The sequence below is a fragment of the Lepisosteus platostomus genome, chromosome 21, assembly GCF_059453375.1.
Source record: "Lepisosteus platostomus isolate fLepPlt1 chromosome 21, fLepPlt1.hap1, whole genome shotgun sequence".
NCBI lineage: Eukaryota > Metazoa > Chordata > Actinopteri > Semionotiformes > Lepisosteidae > Lepisosteus > Lepisosteus platostomus.
In genome coordinates this window covers 8,849,072-8,872,858 of record NC_142631.1, presented here as the reverse complement: position 1 = coordinate 8,872,858, position 23,787 = coordinate 8,849,072, and the positions used below count along the sequence as shown (strand labels likewise).

Here is a 23,787-nt window from a genome sequence, read left to right as displayed (position 1 = left end):
TTGGTTATGTCATTTATCAGATTGTAGTCTTATGCATAGAAAAAGTTCAATTTTCATCTTGATATAATTTTCACAGTGGTACCTAGTAGAAAAACTGATAGCTAGCCTAGTAGAAAAACTGAAAAGCTGATATCATCAGATACAATTTAGCATAATGTGTTCAGATAAGATGCCTCCACACTGAACATTTTGAAGTTAAGTAGGACCATGACCTTGTTCATTGGCTTATGTTTCGCCATCTCTCCTGAGAGCATAATAAGGGAATTGTGAATGAAACATAAATGAGACTAAAATGAACATGGGTGGTAAAAAGTGTTTGAGGCTGATTTACCCCCTGGAATACCGAAGTGGAGGTGGAGGCCCAAACTAAGGAACACAACTAGACAGAGAATTAGCAGATTAAACTTGTACATTGGTTATTGCTTGTCTCACAGTTTTACAAATAACAGATTGCAATGTGTTCCTAATTTAGCAGCTAGAATTATGACTTTGTCAGATTCAAATAGAGTTTCAGAACCCTTCCTCTGGCTTCCTGTCAGTTGTTTACTCTTACTCTTGTTTACCTTTAATGCCGTCCATGGCATGGTTCCACACCTGACCCTTTATTTTTCTACAGCACTTGATGCAACCTCTGTAGCTGAAAGGGCTCATTGTTGCCATACCCCAAAGCTCCAGAACACCAGATCAAACACCATGCCAAAAGAAATCAAGCCAATCAAACTATTTTTATTTTTTCAATATAGATTATAGTGAACATTCTCTTCTGTTTTTATATGTAGTTTTATAACCTCAGTTCTTATTTGTTATGATACATATTTTTAATACAGTATGTTGTAAAGACTTTGAGATGACAGCTATGAAAGGCAGGGTGTGAAGTAACATTTTTTTAGATCTATACTTTATTTAAGTATTTTATTTTTGGAATACTTACTTTTACTCTGTTACATTGTTTTAGAACAAAAAATATAGTTTACTCCCATTACATTTCCCAGAAGCATCTTAGTTTCTCAATCCCTCTGTGATACTGACGTTAACATGGACAAGGATTCTGACTGGCTAATGCAGAGGTGCGTGTGCGAAGTGTCTGTATGCTGCCGTGAGGTACTATTCAATTCATTTTATTTTTATGTAGCGCGTTTCACAACAAGGTTGCCCCAAGGCACTTAACAAAGCTGTGTGACAGTACAGTACATGACATTACAATTCAGAACGAAAAAAAGCCAGAAGACAACAAGGAGAGGAACTGAAAACTAGGGTTGACTGCCCATCCCATCATTATACAATTACTATTACTATTCTGAAGCCCAACCACAGACAGCAGTGTTTTCTAACAGAACCATTCAGCAAACACACCAAAACACACCAGCAAACAGGGAGTGCGCTTGTTACATCCTTACTGTGTACCATAAAACATGGATTTGAAGGGGGGAATTATTTCCTAGATGAAGTAATTGAAATGGGATTAATGGGGACACGGAGGAAGGAAATATTCTCATGTACGATTTCTTCATAAGAATCAAAGTATTTCAATAAAAGTATTGACCAGAACATGACAATTTTACAAAAATGTACATTTACATTTTCAAATATAAACAGAACGCTCCAATAGCCAGTTAAACTGAGCACTTAAATGTAATTTAGCCTTGCTTGAAACATTTAAGAAACACTCAAAATTTGAAAATTGATAATTGTTTGTGTTTTGAGCAATGAACAACATTTTTTAAACATTACATACATTTAAACATTAAATTGTAAAACATAATGATTGTATCACATACGTATAGTGCACACGAAGGTGAAAGCAACACTATAAAGTACTTTTAAATTGAACTTTTCTGTACATTATAAAGTATTTTATTATTCTGCTGTAGTACTACAGTACATTGTATTAAATAATATACAGTATATATGATTTAGAGTGAATATTATACTGTATGGTGTAAAATTGGTTATTTGTAGGTTATTTGTAACTTATCTACCAAAGCAGTCTTTGCTTCTTGACATTTCTGTGGGCTTTATTAGGGCATTTTGTATTTAGAGGACAAATTCAGAGCACAGAAAAATGCAAAAATTACAAATACATCTATACATCTATATTTCAAACAATACAGTAATTATATATAACTTAAGATAATACATAGCTATTTTGCAATGATTTTACTAAACATTTTCCATTTTGTTTGGCCCGTTTACATTAAACTTGGGGAATTTATGTCCACGGTCTGTATAATATCCGTTTATGTAACATGGTGGTATGTGCATTTTTTCATTAGCTAACTAGTTTAATTCAAATAGTTAACAATATTTCAATATAATGCAATTAATTTATATGTGTTTTATACCGGTTTTCAATTAAAACCTACAACTACCTCAGCAGATCAGCAGGGGTGTGTTCAGGACAATTAATAAAAGGAAAAGCGTAGGTCCAGTCAATGAGTGTAGAAGTGTTTCTGCAATCTTGTGCAGATTAGTTTTGTAATATTTTTAACTGTTTTCAGATGTCCTGATTTTACAAACCTTCTTGTGGAAGAAATCTACTGTTCCCATTCCAAAATCTGCCAGGCTAACAACCATCATCTCACAGAAACTCTCAATTTATAACTTATAACTTGATAAAGTGATGTCCTAGAGTTCTTAATTTATACAGTAGGTCTCAACAGGTGTGACATTCACTTCCCTTCCCCTGCATCACCACAGAGCTGTGTCTTGTATCCCTTACTATACATTTTGCACACTAACGACTGTTATCTCAATAAGACACAGACATCTCAATCAGTCTGTTGATGACACAGCCCTGGTCAGCTTATTACAATATCCAAAAAATCAGCATGGGTTCATTCTAAATGATTTGACTAAATGATGTGTTGAGTTCTCTTTGAATTTGAAGTCTCTGGAAATTAAAGGAACATTTTAGGAAAAATGCAACACTCCCCCAACCTACTGTAATTAACAGTCAGATTATAGAAATTGTCAACAACTTGGACCGTACTCATTGACCCAAACATAAGATGTGACAAATGTTGTGGGACTGTTTGTAAAAAAGGCCAACAGAGACTCTTTTTTTCTTAGGAAACTCAGCTATTATAAGATAAGATCATTTTATTAGCCATATACAATTTCTAGCATTAGGAATTTGTCTTTTCACATACTCCAGCTTGCTCTCCATGAGACACACAGACACAAAGACAGGGAGAGAGAAGCTTGGGGTCAGAGTGCAGGGTCAGCCATTTATACGGTGCCTCTGAAGCAGTTGGGGTTAAGGGCCTAGCTCAGGGGCCCAACAGAGTAGGATTCCTGTGCCAGCCACAGGATTTGAACCAGCAACCTTCCAGCCTAAGGCGGAGATCCTTAGCCACAGTGCCCCTGCTACTCCTAAAATTCAGGGTAGAACTATTTTCTTATTTTTCTATAAGTTATTTATTGAACGTGACTTAATATACTATCTCGCTTGTTGGCTTGGCAACATCCGTATTGTTAATTTTAATAGGCTGGAAAAATTAGTGAAACTAAGTAGGTAAATAATGAAGCCATGGTAACAGCAGAAAGTATGGTTACTTTTTACTTTCTGGTACGTGACTACTGATACAGTAGATATGATACTTTTGTACTTTTACTTTAGTAGTCTTCTTGAATATGGAAACTTTTTACTTTTACTGAATTAGTTTTGGAAGCAACAGTACTTTTACTCAGGTAACATATTTGAGTACTTTATTGGAGAGAATCCTCAAATGTAGAATTGATCTACTGGTACCATGAATAGCTAGTATTATTATGGGTTTTGCGTCAAGGGTATTGGGTGGAAAGTATAGAAAATGTCTATTGGCAAAAATTTACTTTTTTTCTAGTGTAATACTGAAAGATGCAGCAAATAATATTCTTAATATAAATTTTTCATGACCTTTTCCTGTCCAATTAAACTCGTAAACCAAATAAAACCTTATACAGTACACATTGCTCCCTTTTTCTTTTTTTTGAACAAAGCTCTGTAATTGTTATGTCTGTCTTAGATTTTTCAATTGTGTTTTAATAGTCAAACACTGTTCTCTCAGCTTACTGTATATAGCAAACTGCTGGTGGTTCTTACTGACTGATTAAAGGTATGTTTGTGGCTTTAAAGTTTCATTTACTTAAAATGTGAATTACAGTATATAAATTTAAATATAATTGTAAAGTCTTAATGAGCTGGAGTGCTCTTCATTTATAGTATTACTAATAATGGAAAATGTTTTCATAGCAAAGGGTGTACAGTATATGTCAGATTTATTTAAAACTAGTCTTACTTGAAGATATTTCATACTTATTTTAACAAATAATACTGTACTTCTGCCACTTTAATGTAATTAAAGCACAATCAGAATGGCAGAAAATGGCATCTTCAGATGAGTCATTTTGTTCTTAATTGGAAGAAAACAAACTTTTGACACTGTTTATTTTTTCTGCCAATTTGTGTGTAGAAAGAAGAGTTTGCCTAAAACAAGGTTCTTTAACCCTATCATCAGTGTTTAAATTAGACATCAGGTGAATTAATGTTGAGTATTTTGTACAGATATTGTTTTAATATCAGTGGTATCAGACAGGTGATAAAATAAGTGAGAAAATACTTACATTACTGCAGTTTTAATGTTCAATGTAAGAATATTTCTGGGAAATGTACAAAATGAGAGCAAAATTATTTTGTTAGTGTTTTAAAATGACCACATATTTTCAGGCGCCAAGACAGGAAACAATTCTAGTAAACTATTGAACAATTACACTTCAGTAGCTCAGACAAGCCCAGTGTCTGATAACTGTACATTGTGTTTGATTTTAACCTTACTGCATTGGTAGTGGAATGGAGATGACTGATTATCGCAGAGGAGGAAAGCTGATATTAGCTGAATAGAACTAACATTATTTTCTATTCTGTGTTTTTCTCCCATTTTATGTTGAATTTGTCACATCAGTATTGAATTTGCAGTATCTGCAGACAGCTGGTCAAGTGACTAATAATTATTACTAAAACATTAGCTTGAAGCGAAGTCGTAGCCTTGCTGGAAAAAACAGTAGTGAACATTGTATTCTAAATTACTTATTTATATCCTTCTGAAAGCTGAGTGAAATACACACAATAATTATTTAACTCTCTATCCAAAGGTTTAGTCTTGCAAACCAAAGTGTGTTACTTCTCAGAATGTAGCGATTACTGACTTTTCCTAGATTTATTTGAGGTTTGTTGGATCACAAACAATCTTAACAATACTGAATTATTCAGTTAAACTCATTGCCATTTTTCTTTGCTTATTTTGTCATATGACGTTTGCTTAAGTATCGGGTGTGAAGCACTTATAAATTTATTGGAAACTAACATTTGTAACTGGAATTTGGTGTTCTGAATATTTGAATTTATAAGGAATAAAACTGTTGTTTCTAAAAGTTTGGGAGATAAAGCGTTACCGGAATTGTTTGTATGAAGGGGGTTTGCAGCGTTAAATACTAGCCCCAAGGGTGGTTATGTTTATTCTCAGTATTATGGAATGTATGCCTGCAATATGGAATTGCTTTTGCATGTGGGCTCCATTACTATAACAGAGCTTTTATAATCTACTCCCTGTTTAACCTATCGGGCCTTCTATACAGCAGTTACAGTAGAACTGTTTTGCAGGTAAGCTAGTGTAACTAATTTCTTTAAGATTTAAAAGACTTTTACTGGAGGAATCAGTGTTTTTTTATTCCAGGCTGGAGTTACTGTACACTGCCAAAAGCATTTTGAAGTGAATAAATTAGGACCAGAATTTTAAAGCTTTTATGCATTTTTTATACTTTTTATCACTAATATCAAAATACAGGAGATTAGTGTATGTGACTCTGTTTGAAGTGTTTTGTCCTGTTTTCTGCATGGATTCTAAATAGCACAGAAGAGATCTCGTAAGATGTGAAGTAGAATGAGCACAATATTATTTATGGCTCATTAATATCCAGCCACATCTGGTGTGAATTTGCCCTCCTAGCATTTAAGATGTTTTTGTGTGATTTTGATTTTTTTAAAATTTGAGTCTGAGTTCTTGGATTAAGGCAGTATTCTCTGTAGTTTAATCACAGTTTGCTGTGGCTTTTACTTTTTTGCATTTGCTATCTGTGATATAGTTCTAAGTCTTCAAAAATCATAATAATCTACTTGGTATGTACTGTAGTTTTACATTTGTATTATTTATTTTGTGATATTCTGACACTACTTCAAAAAGCAATTACCATCCCCAAATTATATTGAAGATTTTTTTGTTGTCTAAAGTCTAAGAAGATAAAATGTGTTTAAGATAATTGAAAACAAGAAAGTTAATTTTTAATGTACTTTTTAAATTTAATTTAAGTTTTAGGTTTCTAATGAACTTCTAATGAAAACAACTTGTAAATCTTTTCTGGTTTGACTTACTTTATTGCTTAAGTTTCCTATAATCTTGTGATGTGTGATTTTTTTCAGGGAGATATCCAACAGTTATTGATAGTACCAGACCACCGGGCAGCATATGACTACTGTGAGCACTACAGCCCGGACTGTGAAGTACCTGTTCCAGAATCCCCACAGTCTCAGGACCCCAACCCAGATGAATATGTAAGTAGAGAAAAAAAGGAAAAGAAAATGTCATTATACTGTATATATATATATGTAGTGTCATGCAATCGTGAATTCAAAAGGTTAAATTCATGAAGGATGGCCATTTTCAAAAGTGGTAAAATTCACTGTGCCATTTCACAACCTACCACTGCATCCATTTTCTAACTTCTTCATCCAATTTAGCATCACGGAGGAGCTGGAGCCTATCCCGGCAAGCATTAGGTTCAAGGCAAGAAGCACCCTGGACACACATTCACATCAGGGGCAGTTTTTCCAGAAGCCAATTATCCTACCAGCATGTCTTTAACTGTGAGAGGAAACCAAAGTACCCCACGAAAACCCACACAAACACGGAGGCTGTACAAACTCCACTCTCACAGCACCCCAGGTCCAGAATTGAAGCCAGGGCCCCAATGCTGACAGGCATCAATGCTAACTACTGTGCCACTCTGTATGGTCTACCATGTTTTACATATCATTACACAATGGACATTTGCAGCTATTAAATATTATTTAGTTAGGTTTTATCTGTTCATAACTGAAAAACACCATATGTATGTACACTTGGCCTTTTTAAATGTTATTTCTACTTGAGTCATTGTACTGGTAAGTTATCTCTGGACTGATAGCCTGAAACAGTTTCTCATGCATCCATTGTTTCATGTCAAATGAGTAGTTCTGAAGTATTTTTCAGGTGGTTTAAAAAAACTTACTGAAGGGAGAAGAAATACGTACAAAATTCTATGTAAAGAATTAAAATGCTGACTCTTCTATATGTTCTAAATAAAAAAGAAATATGCAGACATTATGATAATACCTGCTTATGCGTGCAGCTTGTGGCTCCACGCCAGAAGAAGCTTCTTAGAAGCATGATTGTTTATGATATTAAAACCAAAATAAATCATGCTGCCTGTACAGGTACCATAGCTTGACATGTACAGTATATAATCCTCAGAAGTGCTGATGAACTGTGGATGCCTCTTTCCATTCTTCTGTTGTTTTGAGGATTATCATGGTTCAGTTTGTTTTAAGTTTTGTTTTAAGTCTTTTTCCTGATAGGTCTATGCAAAAAACAAGTGCTTGGACAAGCAAAAGCTGTATTTTAAGTCTATAAAAATATATATAGATTTACTTTACCATGCACCCACTGTATGACTACTGTTATACTGTAAACATTTCTGATTTTAAGGTTCACATGAATTTTTAATTGTGGGCCCAGAAAGAACTGAATAACCCATTTACAATAGCAATACACTGTGTACACTGTGTTTTGGAAAATAAACTTTTATTCTTTATACTTTAGGCAGCATTGGGCTCCAAAATATCTACTGTAAATACAGCCAACTCAGTTCAATCCTGCACTAGTTCAATCCTGCACTTTATCATTACCTGGCTGTGACAGGGATTCTCTAAACATTGGAACCCAGTTTTATGTGTCACCAGGCCTGAATGGGCTACATTTTGCCAGAGTAGATTAAGACTTCCTATATACGGTGGATATAAAAAGTCTACACACCCTTATTGAAATTGCAGGATTTTGTGATTTAAAGCCAGAAATCAAGATAAATCATATCAGACATTTTTCCATCTTTAATCTGACCTTGCAAGAGAAAATTCAAGAGAAAAACAACTAGATAATTATTAGGAAAAATATTTTAAATTAAAAACCCACAACAAGGGTGTGTAGACTGTACATGTTATCTTATAGTGGGAGATGCACTACTCCTTACATTGTGTAAAATCCTAAAACAGTGGGTGTGTTGGAGGAGGAAATGCATGAGTCCATGTTATGTCTGTGAACTTTCAGGAGTGGCAGCAGTGAAGCAAGTAGATTTACAATTCAGAATTTGAAACTGACAGGGTTTAAAATGCACACATCTTGCCGATTAATATGTATCCTATTTATGGGGTTTTCAGAATTAGTAATTGCAACAATTTTATGTGTTGTAAAACTTAATGTAACTCTTGTTCTATTAGGCCATACATAGCATGCTTGCTTTTGTCTTTCCTTTAGAACGTTGATGAAGAAAGCTATTATTATGAATACCCCTATTATGAAGACATGGATATTGATGGAAAGCCTACAGAACCATCCCCATCACCAGCTGCAGAAGAGGTATGGAAGATCTGAGGAGGGGCTAAATGTAATGATTAAGGGAAAATAACAAAAGTATAAAGGTGATAGGATTGGGGTTAAAATATGCACCAAAAACTGCATAGACATAAAATGGTATGATTTCTTATTGTATAATATGTACATTATTACTGAAAAGCAACTTAATATATGATATATGTCAAATATATGCCTCACAAAAATTGCATATATAATATTATATATAATATTTTACTAAGTATAATGCACAATATAATATATTATAATATAAATTATTGACAAAAATAATCCTTATATTTTTGCTAACCATGATATATTTTAGTATGTCAGTGATAAAAATGTTTTTAATGTAATGCTTTACCAGTTTTCCCCCTAGAAGAGACTTTTGGAGTTTATTATAAATGTAACAAAAAACACAAAGTTCTTACATTACTACAACAAGAATATTGCTTGTGACAATCTTTCTTTGCTATTTCTTTGATATATAGTGAGACTATTTTGCAACCTGCTCAAATTATTTATTTTTTCTGTGGTCTGTTTTGCTGTCAGGAAACATCTTATGTCAATCAAGGAGAAGGAAAAATAGAAACAAAAGTTATTGAAGGTTCAGAAGTAGAGAGTCCAACAGAAGCACCTTACAAGGAATCAGAATATCGAGAGTATGATGAAACATATGAGACATATTACGATGAAGCAACTACAACTCCAGTTATTGTAGATGCCAGCGTGGATCAAGGCTCCAGAGTTACAGTTGGTTCAAATGTGGATCTGGGATCAAGGATAATTGTGGGATCAAGTGATCTCGGTACTGGAGTGGACCTTGAGAAAAAGATTGAAAGTGGTGACACTAGTACTTCTGTCACTGTTATACAGAATGGCACCCGCGTGAGTACATTTGATTTTGCTGCATCTGAACATGCTCTTATCAGACTTTCAAATAGTTAAAAATGCAATTAAAGAGGTTTCCAAAGTCCCTGAATGTTTCATATTCCAGTGTCTGGTGTAGCATTCTTCTTAGCATGATTTTCTACTGTTTTATCTTTCATTTTTAAACATCTCCACAGAGAAATGATCTCATCTGTAATAAATGGACAACTGGAAATAACATCTAAAGCACATTGAATATTGCAATTAAGCTTGACTAGGCTTTTAGTAACCCTGCTATGTTTTGTTTTCCTGTACAGACGGGGAGTAGGATCACCATTGGATCATTTGGCCAAGGAGGAAACTATGGTGAAGGCTATGGTGAAAGCTATGGGGAAGGCTATGGTGAAAGCTATGGGGAAGGGGAGTATGGTGAGGGGGGTTATGGAGAAGGGGAAAGATCTGGTCAAGGAGGTGAGCTCAGTCAGGGTGGAGGTGAAGGCTCTCAAGAAGGCTATGGCCAAGGTGGAGGAATTACTCAAGGAGGAGGTACCTCACACAGTGCTGGAACAGGTCAAGGAGGAGGGAGCTCACATGGTTCTGGTCAAGGAGGAGGGAGCTCACATGGTTCTGGTCAAGGAGGAGGGAGCTCACATGGTACTGGTCAAGGAGGAGGGAGCTCACATGGTACTGGTCAAGGAGGAGGGAGTTCACAGGGAGCAGGGGGCAGTCAAGGAGGCACAAGGACAGGAGTGACTGACGAAGAAGAATATACTGACCAGGAATTTACTGCAGAGATCATCAAAGAACTTGATAAGGAATATACAGACCTTTATGACTATGGTGATGCTAGTGAATTTGAAGATGTTCATAAAGGTTCAGCATTGCCTGCAGAAACTGATGATTTTTATGGACAGGTATGTGTTTTGTCTTGTTCTATAACAAGTTGGTTCTGTAAAACATGTCTCATTCTTGGCACAGTCAAAATAATAAAATATTTCTGGCTGATGGAAGACAACATGGACTGTTAAGGCATTGATAAAGGCACTGTGGTTAACATCTCTCAATCTTTTCTGTATTTAAATGTTTGAGAAATAAGAAAGTAAACAAGACTGTTTAAAATGCTTAGCTTCAAGTAGTGTTTCTAGCCAGATCAATGATATACTACTAAGGGATCACAAGATCCTTGTAATGCATATGCTTTCTGCACTTCAGAATTCCATAATTTCTTCTTTCATTTTCATTTTATTCTTTAAAACGTTTTCTTGCATTTAGATGATATTATAAATATTATTCAAAGGGAAATACAATATGTATTAATTTCATGGTTTTATACATACTGGAACACATAAAGAAATGCTTGTCTTATGTCCAACAATATGTTAATTAAGCTGTATACTTGTCAGGAACCCAGAAGGTGATGTCATGCGTGATGTCAAGATCAGTTGTAGAAAATTAAAAACAATAGCAGATGTATAGCACCTATAAAAAAGAAGAATGAAGCAGTTATACTGTATAAAACGTTACAAAAAGCTGAAGTTAGAAATTATTGATCATGTGTTGATCTGTTACAGGTTGATGGAGCAAGGGGGGAGAAAGGACAGAAAGGAGAACCTGCAATCATTGAACCTGTAAGTATCACCGCTCATTTATTTTGGGTCTGAAATCCTATATTTTGTGTGATATGTGAGATTAAATATATTTGAAGTTAGATAATACCATTATACAGTATTTACGGATAAACTTCTGTTCAAAGTTAGTTTAATGAGATTTTTATTGGGTTAAAGAACAACCTGTGTTTAAACACACCATAACAAACTCTAAGATACTGAAACTGCCTTTTTATCATCCAAATCCCAGCCTGACCAATCAAGTGAATAAAGACTCTAGCTGTGATTGTTTAAGATGTACTGTACATTGCACTGCACTAAGCCTTGGGAATACAAACTACAGACTCCTTTCTTGTGTATCTACTAACCTGAAGGTTGTATATTCTTGGCACAGAAACATAAACATTTGTACACAGATTTTCAGAGTTTACCCTGACTGCTTCTTTTAAGGTTTTTGAGTTATCTCTCATTTATAAACAGAGCTAATAAGCCAGTAGGGATGAGTAATGAACTGTGAGAAAGCATGGAAGAATAATATCCCAGGCTGTATTTAAAACCATGTACTGCTACTATACTGCTAACAGAAGGGCATTCTATCACAGTATAAACATAATCAAATATTTTATCTTGTTTTATATTATATGGAATTAGATATATGGGCCAGGTGTTATTGTTTGAATGTATTCCCAAGAAGACTGCAATTCTCATTAAACATGCTGAACAGGCACATTCTAAGTCATTACATTAGATGTAAACCTGTCCTATGCATAACTGTTTGAACACCATCCCCTCCTTTCCGAGGCACCTCATTTCCTTTGCAGTTCCATGAGTGAAACAGATAAAACTGAGCAAGTCAAGAAAAGGCTAGCAAATAAGCCCTCTTCTAAGCCCTATTTCACTTAAGGTGCAAAATACAGTTTTTAACAGTATTTAAAATATTAAATAGTAAAAAGGGAATGTTATCAGTGCAATTAATCCTTAGGTTATATTTGAAAGGTTGATGTTAGTGAAATAAATGGAGATGCAGACCTTTATACCTTTGTGGGCATGGAAGGAAGATGCATTAGCCTTGCATACAAGTGCTGTCACAATAAATGTTTGTCTTGATAAGAAATACGCAATAAATCTTTTTGTCGATTAAAAATATTTTACAATGCAAAAATTGAAAATGAAAATAATAATAAACTTTATTTTATATAGCGCCTTTAAAGGTGGCTTCTCAAAGCGCTTTACAGAATGACAATAACAATAAATAAGAAGACTACAACAATAAATAAGAAAATTTCACAAGACAGGACACAATTATAATTACAACAATACAACAATAACAATAGAGGAGACCGTGGAAGATGGTATTAAGAAGAGCAGAGGGGTGAAGAATGGAACCAGTTAAGTAAAGGCTTTTCTGAAGAAGAAGGTTTTGAGTCTGGATTTGAAGGAGTTTAGAGAAGGTGACTCTCTAATATCCTTGGGCAAAGAGTTCCAGAGCTTGGGGGCATAGCAGGAGAAGGCCCTGTCGCCCATACAATGTAGACGGGCTTGGGGGACAGTAAGGAGGGCAGAATTTGAAGAGCAGAGGTTGCGAGGTGGGGAGTAGGGCGATAAAAGTTCAGACAGGTATTGAGGTGCCAAGCCATGTAAAGCCTGTTCTGCTGTTCTGCTTTATTGAACCCTTAAACACATTATATTAATGTGAGAGGGAGAGAGACATTTATCATTTTAAACATCTTTGAAAATATCCAGCTGCTATTACGTATTTAACAAACTCCTCACTGTATATGGACTGGGGATCAGTGCACTGATCAAGTTACAGATGTAACGTCACCCCCCTTTGAAATTTAGGCAGTGTGAAACTCTGCTGCCTCCCAGGGTTATATTCTCTGTCTATGGAATGGGGATCAGTGTCAAATCCCAGCAGGAGCTGGGAGAGCTGCACTTGTCACATAGATTCTGTGTACCCTTAACCATGCCATGTAGATTCACCACTGTCTCAATACTTAACAATATATTTAGTTTATACCCATAATTGCCGCAGCTATATGGACTGAAATAATATATTATTTTATTTTCTAAACTCAGAAATAAATAGCGTCCACTCTTTAATTAAAACTAATTAAATTAACTAATTAAAATAACATAATACTGACAACACACACACAACCAGCCTGTCTATTGACTCTACAGTATATATACTGTAGCCAACTTTATGTTCAGAGGCTTTCATAACCTTCTCCCATACTCTCTAGGAATGCTTTTAATTAATTGTTCTTAGGTTTTGTTGAGGAATTCCAAACAATATGGTGCCGAAAACAAAATCTTTCCTGTTTTCAGTTACAGTATTAAGTAAAGCTAGGATTACTTAAAAAGCTTATCTGAGAGATTGTTAATAAAAACCTTTGACAGAGTCTTGATCGAAACTGTGTACAATCAGACACAGTAATTAAGTGTCACCGTGAATTTTAAATTCTATAATAAAGATATTATTAAGACATGCTCAGTAATGTCTCCATAATGCTGAGCACTAAACTGTTTGTTATTTGGTACTACCATAGGATTGCATCTAAGCAACAAATTGTCATTTGTATTCATTTTTGGTATATTATTTCTTTATATTGTAAACTAAAAAACGAAATTGATTACTTGAAATGACATGTCTCCAATTACAAATTGTGAAATACAGCAGTTGTATTTGGAAATTGTAACCTGTCCCTAACAATTTGGTGTCACCCACCCCCCACATTTGTGAAGGATGAGCCAAAGTGCTGCTGCAAGGACAAAATGGGGTGGAGGGATGCATATGAAATTAAATGTACAAGCGGATAAGATAGAAACATACTATTTAAACATAGGTAAGTGGAAGTCGGTGAGATTAGGGTTTTTCCAGACCCTCATTTAAAACTTTATTCCAAAAGAAAATGGCTTTCTATAGTACATTCATTTTTCGATTTATGTATTTTTTGTGTTTTATATTCCATCCATTAATTATCTAACCACTTCATCCAATTCAGGGTCACAGGTGAGCTAGAGGATATTTCAGCCAGTAACAGGTGCCAAAATAGGGTATATGCTGGTTGCCACACTGGTCCAGTGCAAGGAAGACACAGACATAGACACACACTCACACCAGGACCAGCTTTTTTCAGAAACCAATAAACGTTCCAGTATGTCTTTGGTCTGTGTGAGAATACCAGAAGACCTGGAAGAGACCCAAATGAACATGGGGAGAACACAGAAACTAAACATTTGTAGCACAACAGGTCAGAATTGAACCCAGGGACCCAGTACTGCAACCAAGGTAGCAAAAGCTAAGCACTATGCCACTGTGCTGCCTGAGGTATATTTCCTCTAAATTACTAATACTTAAATACTGCTTGTCATGGTTGCTTCCATCTTACTGATTTTACAGGGATCGACATGACAATGAACAATCATATGAAACCTTTTCAAGAAAGGATTGCAATGAGATTTTTTTAAATGTGAGTTGATGTACTCCTAAATATATTTTTTTAAATGGGAATTATGTGTCGAACACAGTACCTGTATACTATACTTGCATAGAGCAGCTGAGACACGTGGTGTAACAAAAGGCGTATACTGTATGAACATTCACAAGCCTCATTTTCATACAACTTTAGCTGTTTGCATTTTAAAATCTCGATAACAAAGTAAAATCATTGATGGTATGGCAAAATTAGACAAATATTAAATTAAGCACAAATTGGTGAGCTTTGTGAAAATACCGTAACGCTGCCATGTTTTGGCAAAATGCACAAATGAGAGCAAGAGTTCCCATAATTGTTCTGTTTGGTACCATAATTAGTCTTCTGTTCTGTATTGACAAAATGTATTGTCAATTGTATTGTTAAGCGCCTTGGGGCAACCTTGTTGTGAAAGGCGCTATATAAAAATAAATTGAATTGAATAATTGTCGCTGTGCTCACTAGTCCCTTGAAACGCAAAAGGAAACTCGGTCTCTGAACAACTTTGATCATTTTTTATATATTTTAAATGATGCCTCAATGTCGAGCATTTGCCTGTACAGTAGTGGTCACAGAAAAAATAGATAATCAGATAAGCAGAAAGTCAGACTGTTTCCTTCCATCAACTGGCCAAGGGATGGGTAATTAAGATAGGCACTGATGTTGGTCTGATCAACAAGTTTCTAGACAGCATTCAGAGCGATGTATAAGTAAATAAGTACAGGCTGTGAGGTAGCCCAGAAATGTCCCAATGTAATCTGCAAACTGAGTTAAATTTGTCTGCAAAATCATCTTGAAGTTGACATGTTTAATTCAGTTGTACTCATTTAAAAATAAAGCATCTAAAAACATGAAAACGCCTTGAATGTGTCGGTTTCATAATTTTAAATATAAAGTAATACAATAGTAACATTCGCTTGGTCTACTACATAATTTCTTGATCTATTTCTGTTGCAATAGAGCGCAGCACAGTTAGTTTACATTATTTTCAGATAGTATAGAAATATTTTTGCATACTCAAAATTTGAAATGACATCCTCAGCAATTCCAGTAAGTACTCCGATTGATCTTTGACAATATGGCAGGAAATTGATGATGTATTGTACAGTATTTTAGTAACTCTTATGCTCTTATAACTCGAAGAAATTCTAAAATAATCTTTCCACAAAGGAACGGGTAAAGATTTATTCCAAGCTCACAGGGAAAAAAAGAGACAATGTTTCAGCTGTGGGGCTTCCTTCGCATGTACCTTCTTCATTCACATGGAAACTTTTTATCTCTTTTTCTCCTTTCAGCTCGGAATAAACCTTTACCCATTGGTTCTTGGAGCCACAGCTAATGCCGATTTAAGTCAATGTGTTCCTGAGGTAGACAGAGGCACTGGCACTGAGAGCAGCGTGGCAAGCTTAAAGGGCTACTTTTTAATATGCCCAGAGAGCAAAAAAGAAGGAAAAATATCGCTTGAAAAGCGCTTGCGCAGATGCTCTGAGAGCAAAAAGAAAAATAAAAAGAATAATGCGCTGCGCAAGAAAAAAGAATAATGTTTGCTGAGGAGCAGAGAAAGGCACCTTTAGCAGTCGCTAATGCATTATTAAGGGCTATTGAAGTATAGGAAAAAATAACGGTGGGCTTACAGCGGAGCTTTTATAATAATAATAATCGCTTTTCTGGACACTCCACTCAAAACGCGTTACAGGTAATGGGGGCTCCAATCCACCACTACCAATGTGCAGCATCCACCTGGATGATGCGACGGCAGCCATAGTGCGCCAGAACGCTCACCACACATCAGCTATCAGTGGGGAGGAGAGCAAGAGTAATGAAGCTAATTCATAGAAGACGATTTTTAGAGTAAAAAATACGCTCTGCTGTGCCACACCATTCATTTGCGGCCTACGCGTTCTGATGCAGCTGCTTACTCAAATTTCTTATATATATATGTCAAAGAATTAAAGAGCTACCTTGCCAGCAGACACATTGCCCTGCAATTTGCAACTGGCAACTGGCAGCCCGCTGATGGAGGTGTGAGCCTGGGCAGTACCTGGATGGGAGACCTCCTGGGAAAATTTAGGTTGTTGCAGGAAGAGAAATTAGAGGTGTCAGCAGGGGGGGCTCACCCTACTGTCTGTGTGGGTACTAATGCCCCAGTATAGTGATGGGTACAATACACTGTAACAAGTCCTTCGGATGAGACATAACATCAAGGTTCTGACTCTCTGTGGTCATTAAAAATCCCAAGGCGTTTCTCAAAAAGAGAAGGGTGTAACCCCAGCATCTTGACTAAATTTCCCATTGGCCTTTACAAATCATAGTTCAGGTGGGTAGCTGTGTCAGCATGCGTAGGCTGCAAAGGAACAAGTAAGAGGTTTATTCCATGCTGAAAAGAGAAGAAAGAAAACACAATGTTTCGGCCGTGGGGCCTTCTTAGGTGTGAGAAAGACAGGGCAGTAAGCAAAGGTAATGTAGCAGGAAAACACTAATCTCTCCGTCTGTGTTCTCAAAGACGGTTTTCCAACTCATACATCAGAAAGACTACCGAAACTAAAATTATCCTGCAGCTAGGATCACAACTTCCCCCTTCTCTTAATGACAGACTACTTTTCTTCTAAATTCTCTCTATTCATTGTAGGTTTCATTTCACACCTCTCTTCACCTATCCTGACTTCACACCTCCTGATTGGCCTCTCTTTCTGTCCCCTGCTCCTGCCCCTTGCTCCTCCTCTCTCCCAGCTTTTGTTCTCCCGCTACATTACCTTTGCTTACTGCCACCTGAAGAAGGCCCCATGGCCGAAACGTGTTTTCTTTCATCTCTTTTTAGCATGGAATAAACCTATTACTTGTTCCTTTACAAATCATGGCCTCCTAATAATTCCCATCTATGTACTGGCTTCATCACTCTGTTCTCCTCCCCACTGATAACTGATGTGTGGTGATCGTATTGGCACACTAATACTGCTGTCGCAATGGAGTCCCTATTATTATTATTATTATTATTATTATTATTATTATTATTATTATTATTATTATTATAATAATAATTATTATTACTACTACCTTCTACTACTACTACCTTGTTGTCCACTGTAAATTAAGATGGACTCTTGAAAATAAGTTTGGAATTTTGATAATTACACCACGCATCAAGATCCCTCAGACGAAAATCATAATTGTTGTATTCGTAGTCGGATATTGAAATCAAGGAGACGCATGTCTTTTTTTTCTCTTGTCTTTGTTTCGTTGCTTCTTCCTCACTGGCTTTATGATCCATTTCATCTTGCTTATATTTGGGGTCAAATAGATTTCCTTGCACTTCCATCAAGATTGTTTTTACGACTAATTGTAAAATTTCCATTGGATTAAAAGAAACGTACAGTATTCACAAGCCTATTGTTTACAACGTAGTACGGCTGCAACACGTCACTGGAAGTCTTGCTGCCTCATTCTGAATCGCAGAATATGGCTTTGCACATACTTGGAAATTTTGTCTGTTTTGTGATAGAAATAGGATATTGTGTTTAGAAATGTAGTCATTAATGCTGATTATTTTAAACCCCAAAATATAAAACTATCATGGCAGTTCCCCTTTAAAAATAGATGCAACATAATGTTTGTTGTGAATGACTAGAAGACTAGTTATAAAAATGCAATTCTCAATTTTTTTCTTGAAATGAAAACTCTATAGAGGTGTCATATGGCACAGCATCTTCTGTAAATCTTATTCAACTTTAAAGATAGGTGTGCTATCTATAGCCTATGAAGCCAGTATCTCAGCTAACTATTACTGTACATCTGAATTCTTCCTTTTCCTCAAGCATTCTGTAAACCTTAAGATGTGATATTTTCCCACACATCTCTGTAGCTCCAGCAGAGGCTATCGACATTTGTGTTTCAGAAGGCTATATGTTGTGTTATATTCACATCCATTACTATATCACGATACAGTTAACTCTGATCATGTATAACACAATTATGTTATTTAAATTGTCTCATGTGTAATCAATACTCATACTGGATTATGCTAATTACTAGTACTGAATGAAATGGAAGGGTGCTATGTATTATTGTTTTCACTATTTGGAAAAAACTTCTTAATCTGCTACACTAAACAATAGCTTGTAGTTGTATGAATGCATTATTTGTATGTTGAATTCTTTAAACAATATTCGGTAAAACAAAACTGAATTGGAATTTTGCAAATCAAAACGTAAGTAGTGCGATGTAAATGAGTGGTATGTGATCATAGTGCAGTTTAAAAATTGGGTGATTGGACAGATACAGCAGCAAACATTTTGTAATGCCTAGTACACTAAGACAAGTCCTTGCTACAATGCCAAATTTTCCTGCACAGGATCTGGGGTTCAGGTTCAGGGGTTCGAACCCAGCTGAAAATAGTTTTCTTTTAACAAATAAAAAATTCTTTGAAAATCTAAAATAGCAAATATTATGGACACTATATTGACATTTTTTATATTTCTAAATATCACAACATGTTCAAAGCTAAGTGATTGATTAATAACAACGAATAATTTCAAACTGCTACTGTACTGGCACTACTGTCGTTATTACTGATAATAAATATTATCGACACTACTGTATATTGGATTTGTTGATATTTCTAAATATCACAAAATGTTCAACATTCACATCCTTGCAAAACAATCATGACATTCTCATTCAATCTAAGGTTTGATTGATTTTTTTATTTTGAAACCGTGATCTTGACATGCAGGTGTGAAGTAGGGTTAACGGCTTCAGATTTAAAAGGTTATTAATAATATCTTTTGTGTCGCATTAACATTGGAATGTTCTTCCAAGTGTAAAAAGAGGCGATACACAACATGTCTCCTCTATATACATTTTTTAGTTTACAGACAGACTGTCCAAGGTAATTTATTATGAATAATATCTTCCATATCGCATTCAAATTGGAACGCTTTTAACAGGTGTAAATCCACCTATTTTCTAACTGCTTTATCCAGGACAGGTAAAAGTTTCATCCCTCCTCCTTCCCTCTGCCTGTCTGACCTGTTCCCATTTTTAACCATTCTGTGCCCCAACAGATGTAGAGCTCAGATAGAGTCAGGTATCTGTGAGCTCTTGCATTTCATTTCATCTACACTTTTTGATGGAATCCTGAATGGTAACCTGTCACTTTAGAGTAGACTGTATACACTGTACATCTTTCTTTCATGCAATGATACATCTTTATATACAGTAGCCACTTATATGTACCTTAAATGAACTTGAAGAAGCTACACTTCTCAAAGTGGTCAAGTGTGCTCTGTACATGAAAAATCTTGACCTTAGCAGGTAGTTTCAACAAACTGTTTGGAGCATTATCAGAAACAACAACAAGTACTTTGCAATTCAAATTCCTCAATGCAAAGACATTTTGCCATGTTTTACAATATGGGTTTCCACAGAGTGATACAGAGTGCATATTCTGCTTGGTACCAACAGCTGTAATAGAACTTTCCAATATTACTGTGAAAACTGTCTCACTTAACCATTTGAAAGGAAGATCTCATGGAATCATTTCTGTAGTTATTTCAGGTAAACTGTTGGCTTTTTGTGAGATGACAATTACACGAGTAAAAGCTCTAATCTAGCTGGAATTGTAGTGACGGATCCTTCACTGAGTGATGGGTGTGCTTCAGTGGAGGATGATTTAGCATAGTTCCAATTCCATACAATGCTTCCAATTCAGCTTCTTTTTTAAAAATCTCAAACAGGACTTTTCAACAACATGACCATGTTAAGATTTTTGTCTGCAATAGAGAAAGCTGCACTATATGAGAAGAGCTTGAAAGCCATCTTCTAATATATGGGAAAGACATTTTCAGGAACTTTTAGAAAATTGTATTTAAACAAAAGTCATTTTTAAACTAAATAATTTAGTTGTTTACCATTTCAGCATGTAAATACATATCCTAAGCAAAACATGGATTTTGGTATTTACTGTGAAATTTTAAGAAAAATTTTAGTCTACTAATCTTCATTTGCATGGTATGACTAACATATTTCAGAGCTTAAATTCTAGTCATTGTTTCATAATTTCCCTGGTCATTCACATATTACTAAAATTAACATACCATATATTATTTAGTCCCTGATCTAAGTATAATTTCATTAATAAAGTAATATTCCTGTACCGACCTGATTTATTTTTCCCAAATAGTTCACACTCTCAGGTATTTAGTTTTCCATGCCTGCCTCTTATCACAGAACTTGTGCAGGATTGGCACTGAATAAAGCAACAGGTGCAGTAGAATCCAGCAGAACTCTGGTACAGTACATCAGTATAGTACATCGTACGTCGTCCCTTGGATCATTTCTACTCACCTTTTCAAAAAGGAGTAATCTGATGCATTTGATTTTTTCCGACACCCCCTAAAAGATTAATTGCATTTATCATTTGTCAAATCTAAAATTTATATGAACTTTCTTTGTTCTCTTCTCTTACAGGGAATGCTTGTAGAAGGTCCACCAGGTCCTGAAGGCCCCACAGTAAGTGCCTTGCCTGGTTCCCTAGAGGAATTGGCCAAAGGAAATCAGTAATTCATTTGCATACAGCTGTGCTCTCTTTTTGTTTCTCTCTTTTATTCATTCCATATTAAATGCTGTGCACTTTTCTGCCTCTCTACAGTTGTAATTATTAGAAATTTGATAAGTTTCACTCACTCTTTTGTCATGGCAACACAAAAGCATTTGAAAGGTTGAAAGTGAATTTACTATTTAAGTGTTTAATTTTTTATCCTTTGCTAATGCTTCCCTGGAGGAAGAAAGTAACTGAAATATAGTAATTAATGATTATATTTATCTTGGTATGATACAGTGCATTGTACATGCACAATATAGGGAAGTATTGGAGCACAGTTGTAAAATAGATGTTGTAGAAAAATGAGCAAAGATGTCAGAATATATTTGTTTTAAATAGTGTGTTTTAGCTTAGATTACAAGTACTATGTTTTTGTTAGAGTAACACTCTATAATTATGTGGTAGGAAAACTTCTGTAACTTTTTCTAACAAAATCTTTGTATGAAAAGAGAAAAGTTTATATGTTTGTATGTAAGAACCCCTTGGCTGCCTTCTTCCTCATCACAGACATAATCTATCCATTAACAGAGCAGGAAACTAAAATGTCATTTTCCCCGTAGTCAAATTTTATTAACTTAGTACAATTTACAGGTATAATTTCCCTTCTTTTGATCACAGGGTCTTCCAGGCCCCCCAGGTCTGCCTGGTCCCCCTGGCACCTCTGGAGATCCAGGAGAAAGAGTAAGTGGAAAACACTTAGACATAAGCGGCGACACGATTAGGTTTTCAGTTCTGTCAAATAGCACTCAATAAATATCAGGCAAACTTTTAACACTCATAGTTTATGGCTTGAATAGCCCATTCAGCTGGAATAATGATGATCATTGTAATTCATTTCTCATTATGAAATATTAATTGTAGTGCCTTTTGGCCAGGAATGTTAAGCAGCATTCCTCTGTCTTTCTACAAGCGTCTTCACCAGTGCCATCTGATGTTTGCAGTGATTTAATTAATACTGTCATTTTGACACTGGTTATTCAAAACATAAATTGACCTAAGGGTAACATCATGTTCCATTCCCTTAATTACTGTATGAATTAAGAGATATTGGAGGGGTAAAGGCCACAAGACACTGTAAGCTGGGAGGAAATATTTTCGACAAGCAGTTGTGTCTTAGCTTCTATGTTGATTGTTGTAGAGAGATAGTTTTTTCCACAAATAAAAATAAAATTAAAACTTGTAAATAGATTACAAAGATTTTGTTCATAATTCTGGTGTAGTATTATTTACTTAATTTTGTCAGTCAGATAAAATAATAATGGTACATGCTTTTTTCTTTGTGGTTAGGTTTTCTCTCAGGAATCATTCGTATAGTTTGGGATATTAAGCTCTAAATACCATACTATGGATGATGTGAATACATTTCTGCTACAAAAGAGATATTTTTTATTCAATTTTTAATGCAGGGTTCTTTTTCAGATGGCCCTTTCAGTTTCAAGGGTGCTTTCATTGTAACATACAGTATTGTCTGTAATATTACATTTCTTAATTTATGTCGCGTTTAATTTACACTTTATTTTTAGTAATCATTGCTTTCTTGCTAATTTTGGTTAGCGATATTAAAGGCATGTGATTTCCCAGTGAGAAACCCATTTAGTCCTCTGAAGGTATTGAAGGTCAGGAAAAGGGTCTGGAGCTGGTTTCTGGCAAAGTTGACAGAAGCATGTGATACTCCTGGAACCCAGCTGTGTTGTTCTCCGATATAGAGCCATGAACTAAAACCTAATGAATGTAATTTGTAATTTACAGGATGTAGGTCCTTCACTAGCTGAAAATCCAAAACCCTCAATTAATAAAACTAAAATGATTAATATTTCTGTGACATTGCACAGTAGAATGTAATATGAAGAAACACATTAGGCAAATGACAAGGGGTTTCATACTAATTTGATTGCATCTTCTTTATATTTTTGACCTGGCATTGGTTTTAGGTCACCTTGACTGTATACTTTTTTTCTAGGGCTAAATCTTTCTGCCAGATACCACTTTCCCACGGGTATTTCAAATAATGCTGGAAACAGAGCCTAAAAAAGAGTTCCTCCTTTCAGTTTTGGGATATTTTGTGTGAGGCCCTTTGGAAAAAAAAGACTATCTTCCTCCCACTCAGAGCTGCAAGATGTATGATTGATAGGTTTCCCAGAACAATAATAAGTTTATATTACTTTAAAGGAAACTCAGCTGCATCATCCTTTATAGTGTTTGTGATATCCCTAAATCTCTGAAAAACCCACTTTACTATTTCATTACCATGTACTCCTATCTTCTGAGGCATTTCAAGAGCAAGTACTTATCTTTAGTCTTTTTTGTCTGATATTAAAACTATAAACAGAATGTAGGACCTTCATAAAATGTGTTCAGTAATTAACAAAATTTAATAAAATCATATACAAAAAACCTGATAGCCATTATTCTATTTTTTTTTCTCCAGTTACAGTGATTGTACTTCTTTGTTCTGTTTTTAAACATGCCATTAATCATTGCAATTCTGTTTTTAAAAGAATGGCACTGAAGACTGTATAAAGGCTTTGTGC

The 23,787-nt window shown here is 35.3% G+C and overlaps 1 protein-coding gene across 3 annotated transcripts in view; it reads left to right on the top strand.

Moving 5' to 3' along the window:
• Positions 1-23,787, top strand: part of col5a1 (procollagen, type V, alpha 1) — a 166,544-nt gene that overhangs the window by 73,577 nt on the left and 69,180 nt on the right. For all 3 annotated transcript variants that reach the window (XM_088615466.1, XM_088615467.1, XM_088615465.1), the window contains exons 5-11: positions 6,458-6,589; positions 8,607-8,708; positions 9,255-9,590; positions 9,890-10,486; positions 11,144-11,200; positions 21,124-21,165; positions 21,875-21,937. In XM_088615466.1, the coding sequence (XP_088471592.1) occupies positions 6,458-6,589; positions 8,607-8,708; positions 9,255-9,590; positions 9,890-10,486; positions 11,144-11,200; positions 21,124-21,165; positions 21,875-21,937 (1,329 nt within the window). The remainder of the gene's footprint in view (positions 1-6,457; positions 6,590-8,606; positions 8,709-9,254; positions 9,591-9,889; positions 10,487-11,143; positions 11,201-21,123; positions 21,166-21,874; positions 21,938-23,787) is intronic.